The sequence below is a fragment of the Arachis stenosperma genome, chromosome 3 (genome assembly GCF_014773155.1).
Source record: "Arachis stenosperma cultivar V10309 chromosome 3, arast.V10309.gnm1.PFL2, whole genome shotgun sequence".
NCBI classification, from domain to species: Eukaryota; Viridiplantae; Streptophyta; class Magnoliopsida; order Fabales; family Fabaceae; genus Arachis; species Arachis stenosperma.
In genome coordinates this window covers 375951-390882 of record NC_080379.1, presented here as the reverse complement: position 1 = coordinate 390882, position 14932 = coordinate 375951, and the positions used below count along the sequence as shown (strand labels likewise).

The 14932-nt window shown below is 34.1% G+C and overlaps 2 protein-coding genes across 2 annotated transcripts; both read right to left on the bottom strand.

Annotated features, from left to right (window-relative positions):
* Window positions 1-3671: 3671 nt before the first annotated feature.
* Window positions 3672-5362, bottom strand: LOC130966585 (arogenate dehydratase 3-like). The gene has a single exon (XM_057891398.1). It carries the CDS (start codon window positions 5107-5109, stop codon window positions 3826-3828), a length of 1284 nt encoding a protein of 427 aa, XP_057747381.1. The 5' UTR covers window positions 5110-5362; the 3' UTR covers window positions 3672-3825.
* Window positions 5363-5927: 565 nt separating this feature from the next.
* LOC130966584 (nucleobase-ascorbate transporter 12) lies at window positions 5928-11636 on the bottom strand. Its single transcript, XM_057891397.1, has 10 exons — window positions 10863-11636; window positions 10664-10761; window positions 10332-10502; window positions 10017-10117; window positions 9166-9301; window positions 8989-9039; window positions 8579-8866; window positions 7659-7893; window positions 7065-7351; window positions 5928-6514 (listed from the first exon to the last, which is right to left on the bottom strand). Exons 1-10 carry the CDS (start codon window positions 11368-11370, stop codon window positions 6293-6295), a joined length of 2097 nt encoding a protein of 698 aa, XP_057747380.1. The 5' UTR covers window positions 11371-11636; the 3' UTR covers window positions 5928-6292.
* Between the last annotated feature and the right edge of the window lie 3296 nt (window positions 11637-14932).

Sequence of the window (14932 nt, the reverse complement as noted above, 5' to 3'; positions counted from 1 at the left end):
TATTTTTATTTTTTAATTTTTAATTTATTAGTACTTTATTATTTAATTAATAATTAAACAAATTATTTTTATGAAAAATTATTTTTTATATTATATTAGAGAAGAGACCAATTTAACAGTTTAAAAAATAAATTGTATAAATATTTAAGAGATAAATATGAAATACATACCTAAATAATGTTTAGTTTGGTTATTAAATTTTTTTATTAAAATAAATATTTATTTAATTACACGATAGAACATATATTCATATGTAAAATATAATATAATAACTCTATTTAGAGTACTTAAAGGTATAATTAAAATCAGAAAAAATATATTTTTTATTGTACATAAATTATTTTAAAAAGTAATAAATTGTTAAACTTAATAACACAAGTTTAAAATGATAAAATCTAACTTTCTTACAAGTATTTTTTATAGCATTTTTATTCTTTTAATTTTTAATTTATTCGTACTTTATTATTTAATTAATGATTAAATAAATTATCTTTATGATAAATTATTTTTTGTATTATTTTAAGGAAGAGATCAATATAACAGTCTAAAAAATAACGTAAAAATGATTTTTAAATAAAAAATAGATAATATTAAAATTTTTAAATACAAAAGTAAATTATATAGATAGATATTTAAGAGATAAATATGAAATACATGCCTAAAATAAATAAAATAGACAAAAATAATTCTCTATTTCTCAATAGTACTCTCATTTTGTCTGTTTTATTTATTTTAGGTATGTATTTCATATTTATCTCTTAAATATTTATACAATTTATTTTTTAAACTGCTATATTAGTCTCTTCTCTAATATAATACAAAAAATAATTTTTTATAAAAATAATTTGTTTAATTTTTAATTAAATAATAAAGTATTAATAAATTAAAAATTAAAAAAATAAAAATACTATAAAAAATACGGTAAGAAAGTTAAATTTTATTATTTTAAATTTCTGTTATTAATTTTAATAATATATTTATTTTTTAAATAATATATGTATGATAAAAAAAATATGTTTATTTGTTTGGAGTACAAATTTTATTATTATATTTATATGTTCATAATTTTAATTATACCTTTAAATACTTTAAATATATTTATTTTATTATATTATATTTTACATATAAATATATGTTCCGTCACATAATTAAATAAATATATATTTTCTTAATAAAAAATTTAATAACTAAAATTAACCATTAATTATATGGATAAGCAGTGATACATGGTAAAAAGAAGCGCTTGTTATACTGGGAATGACAAGTTATGGGCGACAGAATTCAACGACGTGACTAAGGGATGATGCACTAAAAAAATAGAGGTTGTGTGGGAAGGCAGTAGATGGCGATGATGTTGGTGCTTCTTGTCACGAACGCAACGGTGCTTGGAAGGACCGAATCTAGGTGATGAAGTGATAGAACAAAAAATGGAGGAGTGGAATGTGCTTCAATTAACGGGAGTTGAGCTTTGATATTTTAAGAATAATAAATTATAAAATAACCCAACTATAGTTAAGATAAGGATCAGTTACAATGTGACACATAATGAAGGGTAACTTACATATTATTTTAGAGGGGGTTGGATAGCATTCACCTTATAACTATTTACAAGAATATATTTACGTATACGTTAGTCACTTAGTTGGTCTTTCATTTACATGCATTAAGTTGATATTAGCTGATCTCTGAAATTTATAAACTTAGTATATAGGTTTGTCCTATTTTCGAGTATTATTTAGATTAAAATCGTGCATGTGCTAGCTAGGTAGATAATTTAGTACTTATAATTTATTACTATTATTAATTTATTACTATTATTTACAAAATATTCTCTTTATCAAAGGTAACTAGTTAACATAAATTCAAAAACAAAAATATTTTGTTTCATTTTATAATTAGACATGACTTGCCCCGAAAGTTTAAAATTCAGTAACATTTCCCAAGAATATTACTAGATCAAACTCTTAGTATAATAATTTATATATACTATACTTCATACGAAACTACTGAAAGAGCCTGGTTTTAAAAATTCTTTTGTTAAAAAGATATTGTTAATTAAACTTTATATATATTAATTATAGTCTCTATATACATTAAGCTTTTAGGTGAGGCAAAGTTTTCACAAATTGACAAATCATAAGGTCAAGTTCAGACGGTTTACAAAACTAAACACAAGCGCACTTAAATAAAGCATGGTTACCTTCACCTAACTAATTTGTAAATCGGATAAAGAGTCACACTACACGACGAACATTAAAAAGAAAAACGAGACAAACCTATTCTCATTTGTGTAAAAAAATTGACTACATACATAATGAAAAAAAAAAGTTATTAGTAATGCAGAAACTTTGGACATGTATATGAATAATTAATGGTTCTGCAATACATAATGAATACAAAAGTTATTAATGGTTCTACAACTATATGCACTGTTTATTAATTAGACGCTTAATGACGTTCCATAATAATAAACTATACAACATACAAGTTGCTTTCATGTGTGTAAGTTGAGTGTGACAATTAACCGTACTAATTAACTTGAGTGTGACAATTTTATACCAGTTATCTTCATGCACCAAATCAATGTGATTAATAATCAATAATAGTTATAATAACTGACTACAACCTACAAGCCTATAACAACAACAGTTACAATAATAACTGAGAAGAGAGTAGTCTGTGCTTAGAAATAGAAGCTTAGTCTAGAGTGTATACACACACACACACAAGAGTCAAGAATGAATTGACTTGAAAATTAAATGAAACTAGAGGGTAGTGTTTGATGTTATGGCTTTCTAAACAATTATTGTAACAAAAGACAAAAGATTTATGATACGTTCTTTTCATTTTCATTTTCTTTTTCTTATTTCAATGTGCTTTTAATTTGAATTTGTTCGTGGTGGGGTAGGATTTGATAAATTGAATGGATGTAAACAATATATATAATCTAGCTGTATCTTCAGAGGACCTACCATGTACTAACAACTAACATGTATCATGTGGAAATGGAAAAAAAATGGCATATCAACATGTGAAACCACAGTTTATAAAAAAATCACTACCTGTTTATGGTGTGCTACGTTGTTCTTTAAAATAAGTGTCTAATTTGAAATGACGCAGCCAAAGCAATACCATATGACTATATGAGGTTTCATGTTGGCTTAGATATTAGTCAATAATTCTTCTCTACCAAAAGAAAATATATTAGCAATTAATTTAGGCCTTAAAAAATTTCAAACAAATACTGTCCCTAACCTAAACATAAAACTTTTACGTTAGTTTATGTATATATAATATGAGTAATATTACGTCTTTTTATAAACTTAGTCTAACCAATTTAAACAATAAAATTTAAAATAATATTATCTATAATTAATTTTAATTATATTAGAACAACTCGGTTAGACTTGCATTTTGTTCTTCAATAATGTCCAAACATAAAATATTGAGTATTCATCCCAAACATAATCAACCACCTAAAATGTAGGTTGTTTTAGTTGACAAGTGCATTTTTTCATGAAAATCATATAAGGAGGGCACAACCTCACCTAACACCTATTATTTGTGAAAATCTACAATGACTCTCTCCTAAATCCTTCAACAACCCACTTTTTAAAAGCTCTACTAAGAAATTCAGATCCCAAATTCTAAGATTGTTTGCTCAAACAAAGAAACACAAAAGTCAAATATAATTCAAAAATATATACTGTAAAATCGAATTGAACCAAAATATTAAAGGATTATCTGCACAATTTTGACAATGATCAAATATATAATCATATGGCACAATTAAGAAAAAAATAATAATAGAGACATTGCTAAATTCTACTCTCCCCGAGAGGAAGGAGAAGCAGAAGGGCTCCACGGTGTCATATCCATGGGATAACTACCCAAAACCCTCAAAAAGGAGGTGAATTCTTGAACCTCAGCCAGGGCATTCTGTGCTCTGACCTCAGCCATGGATGCCTCGAAATCAACATAAAACATGTACTCAAAGTGCTTTGCCGTCCCTTCATTCTTGTCATCGTCAACAATCCGGATCGGACGGTTACGATGCGGCCTTGACTCGATCTTAGTCAAACTGATGTTCCTAAACGCAAACGCCGAGAGCACCTTAAAGAGCACGGAGGTCCCTTTATCGTGCGCGAACACGATACTCGTCTTAAAAGGCCGGTCCGTGCGAGGAATGATTGGTTCTCGGGCCAACATCACGAACCGGGTCACGTTATTCGGGTCATCCTGGATCCCATCCGCCAGGATCTGAAGACCGTACAGATCTGCCGCGCGTGCGCTAGCGATTGCCGCCGTGTCTCGGAGGTTGTTGGTGGCCACGAACTCCGCGGCGCCGGCGGTGTCGTCTACGGCTTCGCGAGCCACGTTGAGGCCGAGCTTGGTGAGAGTATGCTCGCACTGTGCGAGGGCCTGAGGGTGAGAGATCACGCGCGTCAGGTACTCCGATCGGACGCCGGGAAGGGCAAGGAGGCAGTGGTGAACGGGGAGCTGGACCTCGCCCACGATGTGGAGGCGGTGGCGGAGGAGGAGGTCGTAGTTCCGGTGGATCGAGCCGCCGAGGGAGTTTTCGACGGGTAGAACGGCGCGATCGGCTATCCAGAGCTCAACGGCTTGGAAAGCAACCTCGAACTGATCGCAAGGTATGGCTTCTCCGTTAGGGTAGGCTTTGCCAGCGGCAGCCTCGGAGTACGCACCGGGGACTCCCTGGTATGCCACGCGCAGCTGTGATCCGTGCATCGGTGCTGGCGATAGGTCGGAGATGGTGAGCGGCTTTGGAGGAAGCGTTTTTTCGCCGCTGACGTGGACTAGGTTCAGGTCTGTTACGGCGGATTTGTGGCCGTTCACGGCGGCTATGTTCTCTCCGGCAGCTGCGGGGTTTGAGTCCTCGTTCTGAGAGTCGACCTTGCTGGATAGGATGGCGCATGCGCTCTGCCAGTCTGTTCGGGTTGACCCGACTCCCTGCGAGAAGCTTGATGATTCGAACCCGTAACCGCATTTAACCGTTACTCGGGTTGGAACGGCTCGAAATGTGGGCTCACTCCCCCGGTGGAGGTAGCTGAGTGCGTTGGACCAATACGGCGGTGAGAGAGTGTGCATTTTTGTTCCAATTTGATACTAAAGAAGAAAGAGTAGGGGTGAAATGAAAAATCTAACGTAGGTGATAATCTTATGAATAAGGTAGCTTTAGCTGAGAAGGGAACTTCAAGCTGAGAAAAGAATGGATGCGGAGTTGAGGGTTTAAATATTGGTGCGTGACAAATTTTGAGGGTATGGTGTGTGCGTGTGAAGGTGGTTTGGTCAATCTCACACCTACCCCCCTCTTCTCTCTTTTCTATTCCTTGTTACTACTAATAGGTCCCCTTCGTTGTTAATTTTTTAAAGTATTTTATATTGACTTATAATGGGAAGTTTATATTTGCTTTCAAGCTTGGATGTTTCCTCTTTTGCCAGGAAAAAAAGGGGAAACGAAAAAGCAAAATGTTTTGGTGAAATATTCCAGGATTTCAATCATAGTTGTGTAAAACTCTTAGGAATTGATAGCATAAAAACACACATGGCTCTTCTACAAATGAAGGGATTTCACGTGGCTTGTGGGTGCTTATTGATGACATGAAATCTTGGTGATTAGTGTGATGTCACATATATCACTTGGAGATTGGAGCAGTATTATTATCAGTATTATTTGAACATTTGAAAGCCAGTATTCCATTGACACCTAACAAAATAGAAACTACACCAAAATTCAAGAATGGTAAAGTGAACGCTTATGATTTGAATGTGTGGTCAACATTTTCCTCTATCACATTCTTCGAACAATAAATAAGAGATAGAACAGAGGATTTTAGTGACTTTTCATCCAATAAGACAGCATTCGATGCTCCATGAATGAACCTCAAATATACCAGATTCCACTAGAGACGATAACCCAACAATAATATTAACCTTGCTTCCTGTAGGAATTACAATGAAGCTGGATGAAACCGGCAAAAAAAAAAATGTGTATATATACATTCAAAATGATTTGTTATAGTCCGCTTCAAGAACAAAACAAAAAAGTTACCCAGCTGGAGATTTTGATGAATCAAAACTAGATACAATGATTAATCTAATAAATTACAACACGGATAGATCCCTCTGGAGATCTCCAATGTACACAAATTGATTTTTGTAACATGACCTATACTAATATCCATCACTAGCCCAACAGAACCATGTGAATCTTAGACTCGGTTGAGCCATTTGAAAGACTGAAAATCTCAGCCCATGAAATCATCGTTCTTCAGAGGCCAACCCACTTCACCCATCTGAAAATCCGACCAACTCTCAAGGGCAACTCGTAGTCACTCGCAACAGCAGGTTCCCTTCTAGCAACCTCGGCCTCGGACCAAACATATACCCCACGTTCCTGCTTACTGCCAGGAACAGTGTTGTCCAGGATAAAAGCAACAAGAAACGCTATCACCATGTGTAGTGAAAACAACGTGTTCAAGACATAGTTCAGCTGCAAAATGAACCAATATCGTGTTATTTTAGGAACATGACCCTGAAGAACTGGAACATAGTAGTTTAGAGAAAGCATTCAAGTGCAAAACGAACAGGCCCATTGCAAAACTATATATATATATAGCTTTCACGCATCTTGAATTCACAAGTCACATGAACCCACATATTAAAATATAAACATATACACACACATTAACAAGATGTAATGCAGTACCAGTAAAATAAAAATGAAATAAAAAAGGAAAAAAGAAAAGATGATTATGCCGCAATTACTAATTAAATAAGAGCAGGCAGGAGAATGTCAATGATGCGGAATATACAGTCAAAACCAAATAACAGAAAACTGCAAATAACTATTCCCTATTGAAAATTATTTTAGTTTACTTCCATTCACCAAATCACTCAGATATTTAGGCAGTGAAACAATTTTATCTACTGCAGTAACCCCAACAGATGAAATAGACAATGACACTTCTGAATATCTTTTTCACAAAATTTGACACCAAGAATGCAAGCATAAGGTTCGTTAAAACATGAGAAAGACATACCCCTCCATTCTTGCTCTGTATAGGTCCATGAGAAGCCACAACATAAGGCTGGAAATAATTCGGCACTGACATGTTGGAGTTTGGAGAGAGACCATATTGTTGAAAGTAGGCAGGTATGGAAAGAGAGAAAAACAATGATAACCCAACAATGATGATATTCCGAGAGCTTCCAGCCTCACTATACCGTAGGTTTGACAAGCCCAATGCGGTAAGCATTGCCCACATAAAGCAGAGTAGACCAGCAACAATGACATCAGGAATTGAAGCAATGAAACCTCCAACCTTACCTGTTGTATAGCATAAGCATAGGTAAACACAGATTGCATGAAAAGTTCTTCTACAAGTGACAGAACAAAAAAATATATATATTATATATTTATATGCACATCATTTCAAACATGATACATTGAATATTTCAAACTAAAACAAACTGCTTTCCAGAGTAAAATATATATAGTTACAGTCTCAAAGATTAGCTTCTCAAAGAACATTATTCTGAAAAGGCTATTTATGTGCAGAACCAATAGCCTCTGAGATGGCTTAATGTACATTTCGTGAAGGTTAGATCTAAGAACAATATGATAAAAGACTTACCCACAAGAGACAACACTATTAAAAAGCAAGCGCCCAGTTGAACTGCCCTGCGGCTTCCCATTTTAGTCACAGCAATTGTGTGGACATTTTCAGTTATAGTTGTCGACCCAGTTCCAGTTCCCCAGAGACCAGCCAAGACACTTGTAAGACCTTCCAAACCAATTCCTCGACTTAGAACTCCAGGAGTTGGAGGTCTGGATGCCACCAGTAAAGAAGATGCATGGTATGATCCAACCTACAAAGTTTAAAGCAAATGAATATCAACACCACAGTATAATGATTTATTAATCCTGTATACAGGGAAAAGGGGGAAAAAAAGTAAAAGAACAGTAAAATTTTGATATACTGTATTGTTAATCTGATACATCAGTACCACCTTATTATTTGACTGATCACATTGTGAATATTTGCAATCAAAAGAATTCTAACACTTCATACCATGAAAGCACTACATTACTCTTCAGTATAGTTTAAACAAATGAGAACGAAATAAGGAATTAATAGAGACTGACTGAAAAAATGCCTTACAAATTGACAACCCCTGTTTTCTAGTTTCAATCTGATAAATTATAAGCCTACCACCAGGCTCTTTTGGTCTTTCTATTTTTCCCCTCCCCATTTACATTCATTGTTGTAAAAGCTTGCAGCTAAAATGAAATGACACATAATTGAATAGCAATTGCAACTTTCATCACCTGCTAGTACACTGCGGTAATAGAACCTAGTGGATGGTTAGTTTTTCTAACTTAACACAAGAAAGTTAAATTATTGACATGTTCAAAGTTAAGATAGGACAGTATCCTTTGATTCATATAGACAACCCCAATAAAAGGTTAAAGGCATTGTAATCATTGTTAATCTAAATCAAGATAACAAAATACAGACCAGGAACCAGAGCTAAAACGAGACAAGAAACTAACCGAATCCACAGATGAGATTACAGAAACCACACACATCACAAGAGCCATTTTCCAGTGGAAGACAGGTGTACCCCATTGTAGTGGATAAGGAAATCTAAACCATGGAGAGGATCTCAGTGCATGAGAAGTATCAACCCGGCAATGTTTCATCCTTGAAAAATTCTTTCTGCAGTGCTGTGAAACCATATTTGATGCAGGTATATTTATATCACACCCTTTGTAGTTGTACAACCCTGCCTCAGTCAACATGAAAGCGAATGCCCATGTAATTGCCAGACCCAAAGGAACCTGGCAGATAAAGGGAGAAATAGCAAACAGGCATCATGTTTAGAATAAGTCAGTTGCAGTCGCACAAACTTTTGTTTCAACTACTGAAGAGTAACAGAAAGATATTTTAACATTGAGCTTACCGCGTATATTAGAAATATGCGATGTCCAAGAATAGATATTTTACGAAGGTACTGCAGAGAACAAGAAATAATATATTAGCAAAATGCTCAAGCAATACCATGAACATACACACAGGGAATTCTGAAGTAATAATAAAATAAATGATATAAAAATTCAAGATGAACTCAACAACTTACAAGAGAAAAAACAACCACCACCAATATCTGTACTGCACCAATCTCAAGACATGTACCAACTATTGGGAAACCATAACTGAAAAATGAAAGTCCAACAGCAGCAATAGTGGGGGATACAACTACAGGATTGATCAATCTGAAAGGAGATCATAAAATGAGGTTCATTATCAGCTACACAGAACAGAAAATCTAAGACATAAAACGATTAGGAAGAGTGATTGAAGTTCTTAGGAAAGTAACAGGTCATAGCTCCATATTTTTTATTTAAAAATATAAAAATTAGGAAGAGTGATGCATGTAGCTGGGAAGGAACCAAGTGGAAAAATTAATCAGATAAGCTAAATTAATCACAGCTTGTTGATTTTGGATTAGAATGTATTGTTAACCTAAGAAATCAATTATAAACCTTAATTAATGACAACCAACCTAAGAAATAACTTATCCACCTTTATGACAACCAGATTTATGATATTGAACCAACCCAACATTTTTTGGGGAAGGCGACAAATAATTTTAGGTCTGCAACTGCAACATAAATCCCAATTCAAATATCCCCCGCGAGAATACTATCAACTATATATATGATATCACTAAATCTAAATGTTTTTGCTTATTCTTACAGCATTCTTCGTCACAGATTATCCTCTATAATTGCTTCTACTCAAATTTCATAAATCTATAGGCTTTAGAACTAAGAACTAAATAGCACACAGCCCTAATCCACAACAATGCATACTGCTTGGTCAGACGATGAAGCATGTATTCATAAAAAGACAAACAGACCCCCCCCCCCCCCCCCTTTTCCCCAAACACACACACACACGCAAAAGAATACACAAACACATGCATACCTTACTAAAAGCGACATAAGCCCTGTATATCCCAGTAGAGCTTGAAAAGCTGATCCAATGATTATAGCCCCCTGAAGCTCCTTCATTATGTGTTTGAACTTCTGCAAACCGAGATAGAAATAGAAACCTTATCAGCTGCTATTTTTAACTTGTTTCAACTATTCCATCAGAAAATCTTTAAGACAACTCAAATTCCTCAATAACTATATATAACTATAAAGTAGAAACTACTCAATTTCATTGGACGAACAATTGTACAAAACAAAACAGACACAATTATCTTAAAACATAAAGAAATGGACAAAGGATACATACATTTCCATTTAATCCTTGAAACTCTGGCGAGTTGATGATAGCAAGAGCCGGAGCCAAGTATACAAAAGAAGGGCCCTGTATCAATGGCAATCTGGACCCAAAAGTAATATGCAGGAGTGTAGTGACACCAGAAACGAAGAGCACAGTCGATACCACCATAGCAGTTTCCTCCTATAACCACTAACACATCAGAATAACAGTACCCTATATAACAACTTCGCCGCAAAATAAATAGACTTCAACATTTTTTCTTTTTTAGAAAAAAACATAAACAAATAAGTAAAGAATTCAACTAAGTCTAAAGTTGAAAGCTGAAATCAAATCACACTCACATGACTGCCACCCATTGCAGGAACTATTACAAGTGGAATCAGAATCAACGAACCCAATATCGAAACGTAATGCTGAATACCGTACACACCAATTGGAACTACACACAGAAGAACAATTAACATCATCGTCAAAATATATCAAATTATCAACCCTAAAAAAAACTAATAATTCCACAGAGTAAACAAAACAAGAATTTACCAAGACCAGGTGAATCTCTGAGCTCGTACTTCATGTGAGAGTGCCGAGGCACAAACCCGTCGTCTTCAACATCCACTACTTCTTCATGCCTCGACGCTCTCCTAGCATGCTGTGGCTGGTCCACCGGCGCAGCAGCCGCCGTCGCCGGTGGCGGAGCTTGGCCGTTGGTGCTTGGCACTGACCCCTTGGTTCCGCCGTCGGAATCTCTCCGCTTCTTCGCAGTCTGATCCTTCGGAGGAACCGGAACAGGAGCCGCTGGAGGTACCTTATCGGTGGCCGGCGCTACACCGTTTGCCGGAGCCCGAGGCCGGCCCGCTTCTAGATCCGCGATAGCGGGTGCGGGCTGTGAGGGCCTGGGAGGGAGCGCGAGCTGGGCGGAGTCGGTGGCATTGGTCTCGCCGGAGAATTTAGGCCTGAATCCCGTCTTCTTGGCCCACGAAGAGGGGGGCAATGGCTTGGCGTCCGGCGAGGGAGGACGGTTGCGGTGGTTGGGATCAGAATTGGACATGTTGGGAAGCAGAAGAAGGTCAGTGAAGCATAGCTTGCAGATCTGGGAGCGGAGGTGCAATGCAGAGCAAGAAGAAGAACAAGAAGTGGTTTTCTTGTTGTTGTTTTAGGGTTTTTTGTTTTCCGCGCCAATGAAAGTTATGGCGATGAAATGAGAGTATGTTTGAGCTGCCAAGTGAAGTGAAGTGAGTGTGTGTGGTGAGATTTTTTTAGTTGGAGCTGAAAAGCGCGTTATGATTAAGTGTTTTAATTTTGTTTCGTGTTTGGTAGTCTTGTATCTCACGGGGGAAACGGTGGAACCTCAAAAGTATAAGCTGGAATTCAACAAATTCATTTAAATTCCTGCTGCCCCAGCTCCCAGAGTCACTTTGGGGAAGATTATTATATTAATTAACTACTTAATAAATTAACTCAAAATACATAAATTTCTCAACATTTCATTAGCTAATTTGTTTATATTATATGTTAAAAATAGATCAATTGAAATTGAAGAAATATGCAAAAGTACAGAAAAAAGTTTTGATAGTCGGTTACATGTTTAGGTTCTACTACCTTTTCTCAAGACTCAAGAGTAAGCTAAAATGGAGTTTTCAGCAACTCATTTAATTAAATGTAATCAATATAGCTTGACTTGGAAAAAAGTTACTATTTTATTGTATTTTTCAAGCAATAAACATTGAGACTGTATTCATTTTTAATATGAGGAGAAAAGGATAATGTTAGAAAGACAAAAAAAAACAGGCAGAACTTGCTTTATTTAATATTTATTAATTGTCTAAATAAAGTAAGTTATGATTGTTTTTTTGTTAATTTTCTTTAGTTACCAAATATTTTCGCATACACATATTCACATTTAGGTAGAAATTACTAGGCATAGTGGTGAATGAAAATGAGTATGTCATTTGAGAATTACCACTTGCTTTATAAAGAATTATTTGGGTTGAAGGTGCAACGAGAATAGCTAGAGTGTGAATTCAGAGCGAGAGAGAGGAAGAGAAAAGAAGAGTGCAAGAGAGACCTAATGTATTTAATGACAAAAGTCACAAAACTCAAAAGTAGAGGTAATTTTGCCTTATATACATGTCATTAAGACATGAGAATAAATATTAGCCACAAACTGATAACTAACTCTTTTAACATCACTAACTACATTTTTTAGTTTGTGCTTATACTATCTGTACATATAATTTTCTATAACTATAGTATTAGTTCAACTGGTAGCAATTGTTCATTACGTAATACTTTGTACCAAAAATCACTCTCATGCAACAACTGCATAGGTTAAGGAATGATATAACTAATAAGCTCAAATTAAATTGGTTTAATGAAAAACTATATTATATGAATTATTCTTGACTACTATATATTATATATATACACACAGGATGAGAATTGATGGGAATGGGTTACTTCACCTGTGTTAAATAAGGTTTACCTTTACTCCACAGCTAGTTACGTTGCTCCACAACTTAGAAAAAATTATTACGTGATCATAGAGTAATAAATGGATTAAATTACAACTCTATACAATAACATAGTGATTATTCAAAAAAAAAAAAACATAAATAATCCTATGTAGAACTAAAATTGTAATGTCATTGTTTCTTTTCTTTTTTTTTATTGAGTTGAAATGTCACTCTATTGTTTAGTTTAACCTACATTTTCCCCACAATCTTGCAATATAATTTCTCTAACTTAAAGAGAGAGAGAATTATATTATATATATTTCCTTGCTTGTTGATTTGCACGCACAGCCTGATGAGAAAAAGTATGTAGTTTTTTATTTTTTGGTGACATAGTATTTAGTTTAATATAGTTGACTGAAATTCAAACAGAATTATTATCCCCCTATCTAGTATATATGACATTGTATTACTCCATTTATTTGGTTTTCAAAAATAGATATTATCATTATCATTACTCTTTAAATTTTAGTTCACAAACTAACACATCGTAATTTCAATTGTGGTTGATTAAGAAGATTTTAGAAAAGAAAGAGGAGGGGGGGGGGGGGTTCCCTAATGTGTGATGAGTCACAAGTGACACATGTTGAAAATGAAAGGCTGATATGTATAATGGTGTGGGGGTTCCCTTCACAAGACATGCATCAGGCACCATAATTAATTATTAAGAAAAGTAGATAAAAGGGGCACCCAAATAAATAAGACAGTAAACAATAATATTAATAATAATGATGAAAGAAATAGAAAATAGAAAATAGAAAATGCTAGCTGTAAACAATGGTGCAAAGCAAATAGCAAAGGATTAGAAGAAAGGAACGGCTAATTTTGGAGGTTTTTGGAGAGAGAGTGTTATGGATATGACCCAAAACTACAGCACAAGTAGCCGTTTGAAGAATGAAAGCAACATCTGTGGGACTGTGTTTAAGTCTATCTGTCTAACAATGACATCCTCCAAACCCACATAATAATTATTATTTTGGATATAATCGGAATTAACATTTCATGAGGATTTCGGTTGTTTTTTGTTGTTAAATAAATGTGACTAAAATATTTTTGAACCTTGCTTAAGGTTTGATTTTTGTGCATTATGATGAGTCAGCGTCCAGTCATTGTAGATGGGTTGGAACTTCATTATTAGTTAACAACAAATTAAAGAAAAATGTATTAGCTCAAATGAAATGATGCAGTTTCTGGTTTTCTGCTAAAGCTTAGCTTGCAATAAGATTCAGGCTTATAAAATTGACTTATCCATTGATATGCTTAAGAAAAGAAGAGCAGAAATCGGAGAAGTAGCAAGCCAGATTGCCATTAAAACCAGTATTATATACATATATTCAAAGGGGTCATGGATTGGTATTTGGTCATTGTAACCGCGAATCAAGAATGGGGAGCATCTATAAACATGACATTTTCCGCACTAGTGCTTTTCACCACAATTATTGATCAACACCATGCATTGTTCTTTAACAAAATTGGAATAATCATCCATCAATCTCACTAAGTGAATATTCTTCAAACAAATTTATCTCATGTCGTTTCACAAAATTCAAATAAATGAATCTACTTATATGAATCTTACACACTCAATCTGAGCCATGAAATTCTATACGCCTTATTTTCCGAGCTTTTTAGTTTTTTTTTTGGTCTTTCTGAGCTTCTCTGACATCCCTTTATGGGCCAATGATAGAGGATTAGAGAGGAGGCTAGCCTTAAGTTGTTTGCAGCTTAGTAGCCCGCTACATTTTTTTTTTACCGAAGAAAGCCCATTATATCAGAACAAAAATATGTGATTACGTTTATATATTTATATAATTTTTTAAGTATTAATTTTAAAAATTAGTTATTTATATTAATATAAAAATGCATGAGAAAACTCTTTTACATTCACAATGAATAAAAATTAAATTCTAATAATAAAAATTAGTTATTTATTTTAATATAAAAATAGTTCTTTTTTAAAAATTTTATCAATATATATAAAAAAAATATAGATTTTTTTTCAATAATTTTTTTATATAAGAATTTCATAGTACTCTATAGTACTCTATAAAATTATAAGATATCAATATTTTTATAGTATATTTTGTTAAGAAATTGTTA